The 15,735-nt window shown below is 34.7% G+C and overlaps 2 protein-coding genes across 10 annotated transcripts in view; both read right to left on the reverse strand.

Moving 5' to 3' along the window:
* Positions 1-9,799, reverse strand: part of Atg1 (serine/threonine-protein kinase unc-51-like protein Atg1) — a 51,264-nt gene extending 41,465 nt beyond the window's left edge. For all 6 annotated transcript variants that reach the window (XM_088183416.1, XM_088183414.1, XM_088183412.1 and 3 more), the window contains exon 1: positions 9,511-9,799. In XM_088183416.1, coding sequence (XP_088039542.1) covers positions 9,511-9,606 — 96 coding nt within the window. In that variant the 5' untranslated portion in view covers positions 9,607-9,799. The remainder of the gene's footprint in view (positions 1-9,510) is intronic.
* A 1,619-nt stretch (positions 9,800-11,418) lies between these two features.
* DENR (density-regulated protein) lies at positions 11,419-12,556 on the reverse strand. 4 transcript variants are annotated; one of them, XM_088183419.1, is made up of 5 exons: positions 12,435-12,556; positions 12,166-12,352; positions 11,941-12,108; positions 11,725-11,864; positions 11,419-11,658 (listed from the first exon to the last, which is right to left on the reverse strand). In XM_088183419.1, exons 2-5 carry the CDS (start codon positions 12,341-12,343, stop codon positions 11,614-11,616), a joined length of 531 nt encoding a protein of 176 aa, XP_088039545.1. In that variant the 5' UTR covers positions 12,344-12,352; positions 12,435-12,556; the 3' UTR covers positions 11,419-11,613. The 4 variants fall into 4 exon arrangements, with proteins under 4 accessions (XP_088039545.1, XP_088039546.1, XP_088039543.1 ...); XM_088183420.1 differs by having other exon boundaries at positions 12,166-12,347; positions 12,435-12,551; XM_088183417.1 differs by having other exon boundaries at positions 11,941-12,352; positions 12,435-12,548.
* Positions 12,557-15,735: the final 3,179 nt, after the last annotated feature.

A 15,735-nucleotide genomic window follows, 5' to 3' on the forward strand; every position in this document is an offset into this window, starting at 1 on the left:
ATCTTTGTGTTCATTTCTGTGGGTCAATGCGACTGTGGTGTGCATGTGTGTGAATATGCTCTGAATTCGCGAGTTCAGCGGATTATTCTAAAACTTCTTAGAAGCGAAGAAAACCTCCCCGAGGAGGTCGTAAAACGTACGCGGGTAGTTTCGTGCGGAAACTTGGTCAAAGTCGTCGGTTGCTGGAAATCTAATACATAGAGAGAGCGTGCGTTGAAGTAAATATTATAAACATAAAAAACCCGTAAACGTACACGTGAATTCGCGGTCGTGTCCGCTCCATTAAGAACTGTTTTCACGGTCTTGTGAAGGCTGAACGATGAAATGAAATATTATTATATGATACACATTTGTAGCGTTTGAGGATTACGAAGAACATTGATATTCGAGGGAGTACCTGAAAGTTTCTAGATTTTTTGTTTAATATGCGATTGAGTAGTGATGAACCACTTCTTGAATTATATTTCTTGAGTTTAAAACATGGACATTTTTTAAAATTTTCTTTCGAATCCGTGTTAGTTAAACGCGTAAGACCATGCATAAGAGCACCTATACTCATGAATATTGTATGAAAATCGAATTCAAATAAGTTAACTCACGCGGAAGCAAAAAATGAGTTGATGTATTACATATCTACTTCTATCTATCGATCGTGATCGCGAAATTACTGTAACGCTCGTCATTGTCATAACAATGTACTTTTCAATCAATAAAATAAACAACTAAAACACTTTAATTTAGTTTGTTTCAATCAGAAAATCAAAAAAGTCTTAAAGTGCGCAACTAGAGCGCGACGACATAATCACTAATCCTGATGCCATAAAACAACATTTGACCAGTACCAATAATGGCTTTTATGTATTTATATAACACCAATCTGAAACCAAGATTAAGCAACTCGATACGAGATTAAAGTGTGAAAATAATGATCGATAAGCGTATTTTGAAACCAGGTCAATTGGATTATACTATTACCTCATTTTTGTATACTATAATTATCAAAGTTTGTATCACTTTAGCGATATGATTTTTTCATAGAACGTCTGCTGCGAATTTTCATGTCAATAGTTTCTAGACGTTTTAAAAAATAATATTATTCAATAACGAGCTGTCCAAACACACACAACTTTCATCATTTAATTTAAACACTTATTCAAGTACTAATTAAAAAGTCAATTGCAACGTGTAATTTAACTGAATTAGTAAGATACTTGACGAAGAAGAACAAGCTAATGCCTGCACTACACTCTTTGGAAGTTGGCCAAGGTTGGCCAAGGACGGAGAATATAGTGGGTTACTTCGGTCGAGTTCGGTTCTGCCCGCTCTAAAATCTCTCGGAAGTTGTCCGAGGTTACCGAGAACGGGAGGTAAAGTGGGGGTAATTCAGTCGACTTGACCAGCTTCAACATCACAGAGGACCCCAGCTGCCCCTGCGACGACCACTCCATTCAGGACCCCGACTACCTGCTGTGGCACTGCCCCGCCCTGGAGAGAACAAGGCACCACCTGCTGCAGAGTTGCAGAAGAGAAAATACAGAGAGAGACAACTACCCAACCATGCTCGAAAACCCCCGACTGGAGAAGGGGCTACTCGAGCTGATGAGGACCGCAGCAGCCAGCTCCCACCCATTCCCCAGCCCTGAACATAACAAGCAGGGCCACCCATAACAAACCATTGTCGACCAGCTTCGAGCGCTTCCGAACATTGTCGGCATATGTTCCGAGTCAAAGGGACGTCTCACTGCGACGGCGCCGACACCATTTTATTGCTTTTGACGTGGATTTTTGACTTCTGAGAAGAGTTTTTTGCGCTCTCATATTGGACAAAATTCGTAATATTGTTATAAAAAGCAGCAAAGAAAACACGACTAATTATCAGAAAAATATTTAGATATTTTTAATAATTTTAAATGCCCAATTAAAATGTTTCGCATAAAATAATATTTCAGAAATAGCATAGAAAAGGTTAACTTCTACCTATTATTATTTATTCAAAAAATTATAAAATGCCATTTTTATCATTAGACCCGGAATCATTGTTTTCCCAGGGCCCTGTGTGTAATGGAACACGGTTGGTTGTGAAGAGTGGTAATAATTCACACGATTAGAGCATAATCTCAATTCTTGAGTGAATGCTTCTCTCTTAGTCATTTTATGATGCAATGACCAATAAATCTTAAAAGTTGTTAAAATGCAAAACATTAACACTTTAATCATTATATAGTATGTATGTGCTTGCTCTGTCAACTTGCATGGAGATTGAACGTGAATGATTCTGCTAAAAGCGCAAATGTTATCGTTTCAACGCCAGTGATTCATATGCAGACGAAACGCAGACGGATTTCGTACCAAACCGGAAAACGAATACGAAACTGAAAACCAGCTATAAATAGTGATTTTATTTCGGTTGGCAATGACGAATGCGGCTTTCGAAACTTCCACGCGAATCCCGGATCCTTCAATAAAGCGAAGATTGAAACGTCAGCCGTGACAAAACAAAAAGTCCACACACTCGGAGATAGCGTTCGCTACACGTGCTTTCGCGTTGAATGTCAAGTGGCGGACTCGTTCCAGTCGCGGGGTTATCTTAAACAATGTGAAATGCAAAACACGTGTAGACCATGAATGATATTCATCGTTATAGGCTCAAGTCTAGAAATAATAAAATTACGCGTCTTAGGCCTCAGGTAAAAATAGTATGGAGACAAACGGCAGGCAGGTAAACTGGTTGTGGAATCCATACAAACAGCATCCCAGATGCAGCAGGTAAATCGTAGCGGCGACGAGCTACGAAAGAAAAACTACTCTTGACCATTGGGGGCAGACGGTTGAAAAGCAAACTCGGGATCAAGATTTATTATCTTATTGTTTACTCAAAAGCAGGTAGTCCTAGTGGCGACAGGAAACAAAGTGGAAAAAGGTATATTATATGTTTAGATTGCAAAAACGAAGAAAAGCTCACATTGTATTTTCAGGTAAATCGTCGACAAAAGGTTTTGTACACAAAAAAAAAATATTTCCATACAAATGTAACAATGCGTTTCATCTTAGAAAATTATTCTGAATTCTTAACGATATGGAAAAATTTATAGTACCGCAAACCTAAGCGAAAAAAAAACAATATGCTAGGAAAAGTCGCACATTTGGACTTTAAACATGATAAATTGGTATATAATAAAAAATGTATGTATATAATGTTATATATATGATGTCATCGCTTACTAGTTTTTGTTGCTACAAACGTTTTAGTTATTTTTATGCAAAGCAATGACCTTCTCCTTAATTAACATAATGTTATAAATAGGGGAGAACCATTTGTTCGGGGGATAACTTTCGTATCAAACGGTCAGTCAACATACCGATAATATCATCCAAATCGCTACTAGCAAAATTATTTTAAGGCGCGTCTATAAAGCTTATCAATAAACATGGAAGCTGGAGTTGCCGAGTGTTTTATTAGAAGACCTCAAAATCCAACTAGAAATCTTGATGTCTTTGAGCCTGGAAGCTGAGAAGGATCGCCGAGTTTCATTGAAGATTTTATACATTTTCACTACTAAAGAATATATTAACGACACGCAAAATAACAACATCAAATTGGTGGCATCGGTGAGCTACACCGAGACCAACTAATCTATAACACTAACAAAAAATTAATTAAAAGTGTAAACCATATAGCATATAATACAATATAAAAAAACCTACTGATACTATTGATTTTATATTATATAAATCGAGTTCTTTTTATGACAAAAATCTTGTTGAGCAGTATATGTATGTACTTTATACAAATTGTAAAGGAACTCCGTTTTATTATACATTATTCAAATTCACTCTGTTTCTTAGAGCATTTGCATAGTTTGCTACTAAACTAAGACCAAGGCACTTCCGTTTGATTCAAATAATTCTAAATGATTTGATTTTTTAAAGAAAAGTTGACGGAAGCTTCAAGGTTATCGTCTGCCTCGCCTCGTCCGATGTATATTGTCCAAACGATCGCCCATTTGCATAAGCGTCTGGGAGGCGACGTTTTGCGTCGTTTTTCTCATCGTTCATCCACCGCAACTTTTTAGCACACACAAAACATAGAGACAGATAGAGCAAAAAGACAACCGAGCGCGACCTTATAAATAAGTACGTTTCGAACAGCTGCAACCGGTGCTAATACGCTGCAAACTACGAGAACAAAGTCAGCACGTGCTCTTTCGAATGCACCTTTCTCTAATGATGAAGACAAAGAGGCGCAGGTAGGGCGAGCACGCAAGCTTACCTGGTCTCATTCGAAGATCACTTGACCCCCTCGGCCGAAGGAGAATAACTACTGAGGATCAACGTCCTCAAACAGCGAGACAGGGGCTCAAAGTCAAAACGATAAGTCCCTCTCCTGATAATAGAGTAACGTCGCTAAGAAATTACCAGAGCGCAGCTAAACGTAAGTGTCATTTCGCGACCATTAGCTCCTCGGGGCATTACCGGTCGTTGTTTTTAATAGCGATCCCACCGAAAAGATGTGCGAATTAAGCGAGTCTTTATATACACATAGCTACATTCGAGGCATAGGTAATGAATCACACCATACATTCAAACACGAGAAAAACGCGCTTCCTTCAATTCATACAAGTGGGCCGAGTTCAAAAAACTTGCGCTCGTTCGACGGGTATGTTTTTTATTCTATCTGTAGCGATACATAAATCAACTATTTTTTAATAAATACTGCTTATGTCATGCTAGTATAATTTTATATTGCGAATCTATATTTCGCAACTAATAATACATTGCTTTATTTTCCAGATGAATATACATATCGAAATTGACGCTACATATCCGCTTTTATGCAACTTTGTAGAATTTTGGTACACTCAAGAATTATAATTGTTTTAAAATTAAATGGCTTTACTAATATTTGTAATAGATAAAAATGAAAAAAATAATGGTATTTCACATTACCACACGTTCGAGGGATATCGGAAAAGATAGGATGAGTAGTATCCAAAGAGAGTGTTGAAATTATTTTTAAAACTTGTAATAAAATAGAAACCATTTTACCGAATGAAAGAAACAAAATTTAAAATCAAATCAGAAGCAGTATACCAAATTTATTGTGGGTAACTTCAGACAAACCGTAGGATTTCGCAAAGAAAAATATAACGTAAAAACGCGATAAAATGCTTTGTTGAAAAATCAACTTTGGCAAACCACACTTTAGATGAAAATCACCATATCAATTTTGATACCACTAAAATTTTGATCAAAATTAAAAACCCAATTGTAAAAAAATATAGAGAAGCAATTATTGAAAATCATGAGTCTTTGAGTTCCCATCCGTGTTAGCGGAATACGCTCCCGTGCGTCTTATGCCATGTGACACTTCGGCAATAAAAAAACAGGTCAACCGCGATTAATATTTCAACTTTACCCAACAGATGTCATAACAAACCTTTAATAGATTATTAAAATATGAAATTTATTTTAATTATTTTCAATGTATAAAACAATAAGAGAACAAAAAATAATTATAATAATATTTTTAGGATTAGTGCCGCGCCATTGTATGGATCTACCTGTGACCACGCCAGCCGGTGGCCGGACGGCTGTTGTTGGGTATTTGATTAGGTGCATAAAAACTTTGGTTTACATCATATTATCGACTTAAAACGAATGGTGCACGACGAACAATTAAAAAATATTGGTCGGGGTGGAAAGAGTTAAAAATAAATCGGAGTCGGGTCGATTTTTTTACGACTCCAACTCCACAGCCCTGATTTCAACTGTCCTTCTAAGATATTATTAATATGTTCTAGAAATTAGTATAGATACGTATTGTTCTAGCAGCTTTATCTGAGTCACGTAGTTTACGAGTCGTTTCCGAAACGGTCGCACCGAAACCGTTTTGGGTTGAACTCTAGATTTTTGACTTTGTAGTGTACCAAGTTTGACCTGCAATGGAAAGCGACTGCTTCCTCGGTCTTGCTGGTCTGTACTAGTTCGATGAAAGTTTTGACTTTTGGAAATGTATTGCGGGTCAGATGTATACAGTGCGCTGTGTTTGCAATTATACTCCTTTTCTTGTGAAGGGGGTGCTTCGCTCTTTCCTACTTTCGACCGTCTGGCTAATGCGATACTTTCGGGCGGAAACAGATTATGTTATTGTAACGGTCTTTATCTAAACAGCTGAAGATTTGGCAACAATGTTACTGAGAACATTTAATTTGGATACATGCTGGGCACATTCCATCGACCGTTGGTATTTGTACGGGCAGCGCATTCCTTTGTTCAAATCTATTTAAGAGTAGTCCTAATTTGGTTTGTATAATGTCGCTAAAAAGTATAGCAACTAGTTTTATAACACATTTAGCAAGTGATTGCGCCAACATTTTGTCTTACGCTTTAATTTTTATGACACGGAATATACGAGCGAGCGGTTAAAGGTTTTAAACTCTTAATTGTACACGCCTGATGTAGCCATAAACGAATCGACTGATTGTTTGCTTTTGATAAATCACTATAAAAAGAGACCTTCCAGCTTATAGTAATTTGTCATGAGACACATTTTGAGTGCTTCAAAATAGTCTGTTTAACTATTTTGTGTATATATTTTTTGCAGTCAGCTCAAAAATGAAAATATTGCTGTTACAACACGTATGTTTGATACTATTTATATACTTGGAAGAATATAGCAAAAAATATGTGAATGTATTGAGAAGAACTATTTACAGATTAGTACGATCGCAATAACAGCGAAATGAAGCAAAGGCGAGAAAATGACAATATTGCCTTGAATGAGAGATCGAAGTTCTGCAGATGTATCGCTGCAAAAAAGTGTGACGATGAAACTGCATTTGGTGCAACGTTCGTTGAATTAGCCTTGAATATTTTTATAAGTTTCTAAAAATCTTTATTTAGGGCAGTACAAAGAGTACAATTTTGACAAAGATAATAGAAAATGAAATAGTTGAACTGAAAACAATCTAGTGGTGGAATAATGATTTTCACGTTTTTAAATAATAAATACATAATTGGCTTGATCACCACATATGTAGTTATGATAAAATTACGTCTTGACCCTTGACCGGATATATATGACACCTGATTAAGTATTTTTGCACGTTTATCACTATTGACACAATTATTGAAATATAAACATTCCATATCTTATCAATTTATTTAAATATATAATAATCTTTAAATGAGTAATAATGCGTCTGTTTGTTGAAATTGCATATTCTCCTTCGTATCGTTGCCATATTTCAGCATCTAAGCCGATACGAATATGAAACGAAACCTGAAGGATCTTCTATTTCCAGATTGTGATACAATATGATACATATTCATGATCGCATCCCACATTTTTATTCGAGCAACGCCATGTATTATTCATCAATGGAAAATATTTGAAGAGTCCCGTGAGAAAAACAGATGTTTTGGATTCGCAATAGAAATAAAGGTAAAAAATACGACACTGTCACGAAATATTTATAAGAGCATGCGTAATAGGCTGGCTGACATCACGGAATTGCACCTTTTAGCAACGATAACTATTGAACTTAAAGGTGAGTTACAAAAGTGGGCACTGCCAAGAAACGTGTTTTGAAACGATAGGTGTAGGAGTTGAGCTCGTTGCAATGTCAAATTTAAGATATGTCGGGCGTCCAAGAAAATGTTTTTCTGTCGGAGTGTCTTGTTTATAAACAAACACCTTGATCAAATATGCATTTTCACGCCTATTACTTTAGGGAATGAAAAAAACTTGCCCTAACAATGTCAGATAGATTAAGCAAGGTGTAGATTTTGCACATTTTAATGACGAGACTGTGATTAGAGTTCTCAAGCGAATATTCGAATTATTGGGCCGATTTTCAACTATATGAATACTCGAATAATTAATCTAATATTCGTTAATACTACCTCAAATATACCCGAGTGACTAGTTCCACTCCAAATCCATGGTCCTTTAGCGCTTTATTTTGTTTCGAAATGCAAGATAACAATACGCTTCTACTAAAAAAACAAAAAAAAAACTTTAACGCCTTCGAAAAACATTTGAGTAGAATGTTTATCGGCTGTCTACTATGACCGAAATTCACAGAAAAAAAATGTTGGAAGGGTCCACTCTTTATTATCGTATAAAGTCAATATCTCAGCTTTTAAAGAGTTAAGTATACTATCCTATGATATATATCATATATGATCAAAAAATGTAAATAAAACTGATTTGAGTATTAAAAGTCTGCGATTTTCGACTTTTTATTATGACAATGTACATGTTAACGAATGAAACAATCATTTTATTACAATAAAACTTATATGGGCAAAATAAAAAAACATAAAATTCATATGCACCACTTTTTAGTTTATAAATATTCAAGTGAAAATAAATATTAAATAATATATCATTAACATTTTGTGGTCAAATTTGGGTATCCTTTTACAGCCCTTATGATCTACATTATTTTTGAGCTCAGAGAGTGACTTCTACCTGATTTTTAGTTAGCGCAAAAACTCTCATGTGTAGATTATCATCCCATTTAGATACGTAATTTTCGGAACTGATTTATTAACGACAATTTATAAACTCATTTCGATTATTTTTGATAAAGATTGTCGCAAGATCAAAAAATCTTTACAATAATTTAATATATTTTGAAATAAATATGATTGAACCTTGAGATTCGCCCTTTATTTTTTGCTCAACACTTTTATTGCCAATTCACTTGACGTGCTAATATTTCTCATTATCTAGTCTATTAAATAAAATATATTGAAGAAATAAGGTAGTAACTACTCGCAAACAAAGCCATTCTAATCTAAAAGTGCAGCTCTTCACTTCAACGTTAGTATCTATTTCATAACTGCTATTATTAAAATTACAGTATACAATGTATTTTTGGAACCTAACAAATTAGAAAAAGTGTAGGCAAAAAAAAAATACACATCCCTGTACTCTTAACAAAAGATGGATAACATACGAGACGAATGTTTAAAATTAAATTCAACAATATTTTGCAAAATATTGGTCTAGATTCCTGAGTAATAAACTAAATTAATTTTTTTGTTGCTTATAAAAAATATGACAGCAATGGGAAAATAAATTATATAGTGACCTTGGATCTCTAAAAGTTTAAAGTGCAGCGTTTCATGATTCAAATAAGTCATGGTAGTAAACAATGGCTTCGTGATTATTTTACATGGATAGTTTTATTTAGCATTTTTTCGTTGCTTTGGAGTGAATTGATGAAACATTTTTATGCGATTGCGAGTTCGCCGGCCTTGAAATTTGCATCAGTGTTTGTAAACAAATAAAGAAAACGTTTTCGCGATAGTGCGATTAAAAATATTGCGTTTGTGTATTTTTATTTTCAATTTCAATTTCATTGATGGCAAATTTCAAAATGGCGTGATGGGATTCAAATATTCGAATATCGATAAACATGGCAACATTTTTTTGATAACGATCGGGTTATGGCCGGACCGGACGCGATACAGATAGACAGATGATGCAAGATGTATAACCTTTCTCAGCCGGCCCTTGTAGACGACGGCGAAGGCGCCGTGCCCGATCAGGTCCCGGCTGCTGTACTCGTAGTCGCCCACCGCTTCCACCTCCATGGTGGCCGGGCGCCGAGCGCCGAACCCCGGATTCGACAGGACTGCGGAAAGATAACTCTTCGGGACGCAAAAGTCGCGTCGGGAGACGGGGGCTACATGTTGCGGCTAGGCGCGGGCGTTAAAGCTCCGCATCTCGCCACACGGATGAATTCCCACGAACACGAACTGCTCCCGCACTAGCTTTGTTACTACTGATCGCTAGTTGCCATACACCGATGCGAACTATGGATCGTTGGTTATAAAGCGGCGGATTGCGACCATGCACGTTATCGTCGAATTATTTCTTACACACAGAAACGTGTCTAGCGCGCATGCGCAACTATAAATTGGGCTGGCTTTACTCACTATTTTTTAAATCTTATTCACTACTGTCCTAAATAAGGAACTAAAAGTCGTGCCAATAAATAACCTGCATTCAAAAAAAAAAAAGATAAAAAACATCATTCATACCTATACCTATGGATATATTTTTTAATTTTTAAACATACAACACGAACATTTTTAATATAAAAATTTAAAATTGAACTTTGTTAAAAGTTTTTTTGACATAATTCAATTTTTTCTCGTTATACTATTCACGCTTGAGCACAAGAATAAAAGCTGTCACTCATATTCATCATGGACTGGACATATTAGTCGAATTTTTAGAAAAAATGTTAGAAGATCCAGACGTGGCGTTTGAAAGCAGAAGCTACGTAACACAGTTGCTATTAAATATATTGAATTTAAATTTCAAAAAAATCAAATTTAAAGCGATTGCAAGATCATACTATGAATTTCACAAAAGCAGCAAGTAATATTGAATCTCTGGTAAAGGAATTGTTCAAACTTCGCGATGATTTATACAAAAATTCTGTTAAAATATCAAATATAAAATGCCTAAATTGGAGAATAGAAATGGAAAAAATAGGCGACGTAGAAGGATACCAGTGAAAATAAAATGGAAGGTATTTTTGAACTCCAGCTGACTTGTGTTGAGAACCCTATTTTACTCACGCACATGCGCGTAAAACTTATCTTTGTGTGAGGAATGCAGTCATAAGCATCCCATACTACAATTCACAAATACTACATTTAAATAAAATTATGTAAGTGCATTGTAAAATATATAATAATTTATCATATAATAGATTCATTTTTAATAATTTAACAACAAACCATATATACTACAACAACATTGTATGGTTTTTATGACTCTACTTGCCGTAACTTGTTGTTATCTTACTGATCAAAATGTTATCCTACTGGTCATCACTTTTCGGTCTGTCAATGAGTATATATCATCCAAAATTTTCGTTAAAATTTGTGTTACATATCTGATTATACTAGATAAAGCGACAATAGTTTATTGTAATTTTAAAATATTCATGCTAATTTATAGTTTATTTTTTTTAAGTATTTTAAAATGAGTTTCATAGGCTATTAATCGAATCGTTTTAAATAAATATTCTTTCTAAATATGACGCAGTATCAAAATATCAGCATTAATAGTGTTGCCATGAGCGAAATCCTAGTATTGATTACTTGATCTGACGTTTGCGCCGCTGTCACGCAAGCGATCAGCTGTTTTTGTTTGGGACTCCAAAAAAACATGGCCGTCATTTTTTATTACCTTGCTGATATTTATTAAGTCAATTCTAATAAATATAGACATATCAGCAGTTCTATATACTGTCCACAAAATAGTGAAATTATTGATCTTCATAGCAAATGTAACAAAATGGTCGGAGCAAAGCAGCAGTAATTTAAATTTTAAATTATAGTAAAATAAAGGTCATCCAGATTCTAATTTAATAAAATTAAAAAAATACACAATCTTCAAAAATGTTTATTTAATTAGTACATTACACTGAAAACGCTTTAGAACAATATTCTCTCAATATGCACAAAAAATATGTATCTCAGTATTACCTTATTGAATTTTACTAATGTAACTTTGCATTGAAATGATAAGAGAGAGGTGTAAAAATATACATCAATGATATAAATTACGCGCCTTTAGATGCACTACCTCTTTTGATCTCCGAGATCTTCAATATTATCCTCGTCGATCTAAAAAAAATAGAAATAGTATTATTATACCGTGGTTTATTGATAATTTAAATAGGAATAAAATACCTCAGGCCACTTATCAGGAATGATATCGAACAAATCATCTTTAACGTCACCCTGTATGACGATCTCGTCCTCTCCGGTAACGGACGAGCCGCAAGCGAACTTCGTGCCGAAGAATTTAGCAGCGACTTTAAGATCAATGTCTGTCAACAATACTGATTGGTTAATAATACTTAATCGTAATACTCAAAATATTGATAAAAATGGTGGGTGGATTACCGAAAGTGCTCAATCCTGTGACGACGGTGACACATTTCTTCTTACCACGGGGAGCACGCGCTACAGTCACTAGTCTGGGAACGTCTTCCTTCTTTTTAGCCTTTAGCATACCTTTACCGCCGCGTTTCTGCCTCTTTTTCTCTTCTTCTCCTCCAGCCCCTTCTTCGCCTGTAATAAGTCCACATCGATTACATAGAAAAAGGACGTATTTCAGATTCAACTCACTCAATTTGACTTTTTCGAATTCGGTCGGTAGATTTCTCTCCAGCCATTGTTTGCATTTTTCGTACTCTGGATAGTACTCGCAGTATTCGATCGGCATGGTGCAGTTGCCGCAATACAGTACTTTTATCGGATAATTGACCCCTTCTCGGGGTCCCATGGTTAAATTCACCGCTGTCATCGCGCTAACCTCAAAATTGAGCAACGATGTAAAATTATTATCAAAAATTATACCTAATGTATTAAGGTCGACGATTAAAGTATACTATTACAGTTAATAAACTACGTTTACATAAAAAATATATTGACAAAACAAATATAAACTAATCACTGATCCGACCATATGCCGGCCGCATCAGTGTTGCCAGCCGATAAATTGATTCATACTCGGATTATTTTTTCCCAAAAATGTATTGTATTACAATTAATAATATATGCTTGTACCATAGTTTATAATATAAATATTATACATGATATGGCTACAGAAAAATTTTATACATTGATTGTTGTTGAAAAAAAGCCAAAGGTGAGTTATATATTTTTATGAAGGATAATAGAATTATTTTTATTCAAGCAACTTTTATGCTTCATTCAGTAGATAAAGTGACTTCCATAAGTCACCAGGTTTATGTAGTGGGATTGGGAGGGGGCTCAGCAGAATTGTGACAGTGTGAATAAAACAGGAGTCTGACTCAATGAAATCTTATGAAAAGAAATTGTGAGAAATTTATGTAAGCCGCTTTATAGAACATTTATTTTCTGCATAATTATCGATTAGTCAGACTTTCTTCGTCTCCTTGCCTAAAGTAAGTGTATTGTGGGGCGAAAAAAATCATCAATCAGAAAGAGCTCTATGTTTCGCTTTGCATCAAGACGGCCCTGAGTATTATTTACTAATTTTAATGGCAGATTTACGAACAAGCTGGGAAAGCGCTCGCATTGGGTTTCTATCCAGGGGGAGGGGCAAAAGATGGCCAGTCTTCGATATAACGGACTAACGCGAGTGGGTGGGTGTCCGTTAAAGCCGTTATATAAAACTGAGTTATTCGAATGTGTTTTTAATTATTAAGAAAATAAACGGCACATTACAATGACAGTGAAGTCTCCATAAAAGGATTGAAAAAATGTGATTTTTAAACAATGATGAGATAGGTATGAAAACCAGGCAAAGTCAAAAATCCACGTCAAAAGCAATAAAACCGTGCCGTCCATCCTCGTAAATTGACCTATTGACCTCATATTGGGGGCAAATGCTCTTACCAACCCTCTTGTAAATGCCCTCTCTGGACCTAGCATTTTTGAAAAATATTTTTTTTTATAAATTATTATAGTTTTTTTATAACAATCAAATAAGACATTCGTTTGCACAAAAGCTCTTGTTATTTTACTAAGTGCATCCCATTCCAGAGAAGCCCGTATAGGCACTTATTTGCAGCTTTGGATATGGTTTGATTTATTGCTTTCCCTCAATATCGTAGACGATAATAAAAGTCAATCAAGGGTGTTTATGCGTGCACGTTCATACGTATTTCTAAGAATGCACGCAAATGCACGGCTTTCGCCTTCATTCGGTGACGAAATATTTTTAGTTTGCAAAGCGACGATTGAAAATCGTTGATTGAAATAAGTCTAAATCAGACATTCGTTGCGAAAGTTACGTACAGATTTATTGGAAAGTTGTGTATTTTCTATCATAACTATATCTGGCTAGAAGGCTTACTTATATAACTTTACAAAAAGGAAGCAACTTGGAATTCAACTTTGAAAAATGCACTGGATGTTTGGAAGAAGATCCCAGATGACACTGAAAAATAAGTTACTAATGTACAAGTCAATTATCAAACCAGTATGGACATACGGGATTCAACTTTGGGGTAGTTCCGGTGCTTCCACCATTGCCATCATCAAGAGATTCCAAAACAAGGTTCTACGAATGATAGTCGAAGCTCCCTTGTATGTTCCTGTAGTGTTTAGTTAACTAGTTATAATGACGTAATACATAACGACCTTAACATAGAGTTCATAAAATAAGAAATAAGGAACACATATAAGACATACGGAGACAGATTAAAACTCCACCCAAATAAAATGGCAACCAATCTACTTGATTGTAGATATGACGACACCAGACGACTTAAACGATTTAGATCATCTGACAAACTTGGCAGACATGACAAATAATAAATGTAAAATGGTAATTTAGTAGAAACAAATAAATTAGATTTTGTAATAATAAATATGGAGATGCATCCAACGTGATGTTTTTTTTACATGCCAATATCATAATAAAAAAACACCTATTGTTACCGTAGAAACGAATTGTAAATACATAAATAAAAAATTGTCTAAAAGTGGATAAAAAATAAAATATTCGGTAAGTACTAGAATATTTCAATTACTACCTATATATCACGGGCAGATTATTCTTTCTGATTCGGGCGATCGGTATTTAATTTTCAATAATTTAAGCCATGAAGCAAACATACGCATCTGGAACCTAACAACGAAAAAACAAAACAGAAGGAAATAGACCAAATATCGCTTATTCAAACATTATTTTTGAATGTGTTTTATTTAAAAGTATTATATGTATCAAACAATATTTGAAAAATAAAAAAATATAAAGAAAAGATATTTTCGACATCGAATACTAACAGGCAGAATACGAAAAAATTGAAAAAAAATCAAAAGCAACCAATAGAGGAGATAGAAGGCAACTATGAAATACGATTGAATTTTCCTCAAAATATTGCTTTACGGCCAGAGGTTGTATCATGCAATATTGGCGACATAAGGCAATTTATACTCTTTTATATATTACTCAAAGAAAACATTTTCGAGATGGTCTTTTATTTTTTAGCTTCCGCAGCAATAATGTCCTTTTTATTTTTAGTGTCCTCCTTCAATACTTTCAAAATCTGGTCACCTTATATACATATGTATATACATGTACGATGTCTGTTCTCGCTGTGGTGCTACGTCATGGTCTCACAGTCGTTATGAAGATAAGGTTATGGAGATTTGATCAGATGGGCTCCAAATCGGTCGGTGTAGATTAAAGTGGCTGAATTTCTATGCTGCAAAGTTTTTAAATCAATTCGGCATAAGCTTTGTTTTGAGGTGAGTATTATATATTCCAAGTCAGAAGTGATTCTTGTATTATGTATTCTAAGTCAGAAGTGAAGTGGTAGTTTAAGTGGAAGTTAGGAAGTCAATAACCAAATAAAAGTAATTCGCCATTGGAAGTTCGAAAGTCGTTCTGAATGAAAATGCAGCAGAGCATCAGCATTCTTGCTAATATACCAACGAGAAAGAAAAAATCCAACATTCCTACTATTCTCTGGTACTTGACTAATACAGTTGATTCTGGGCGGAGCTAGAATCTTTGATTTTGTCTAATACACATCTTATTAGATTTTGTATAATAATAATTATACTGAATAGATTTAATTGATTACTGTGATTTATTAAAATAATAAAATAATAATGTATTATTTCGAAAGTTTATTAAATTATTACAAATATATTAATTTACTTTATATAACAAAAAATGAACATTTTGACTTTTGTGTT

Source organism: Plectrocnemia conspersa, unplaced genomic scaffold (assembly GCF_051122295.1).
Source record: "Plectrocnemia conspersa isolate PC_06_02 unplaced genomic scaffold, ASM5112229v1 ptg000003l, whole genome shotgun sequence".
NCBI lineage: Eukaryota > Metazoa > Arthropoda > Insecta > Trichoptera > Polycentropodidae > Plectrocnemia > Plectrocnemia conspersa.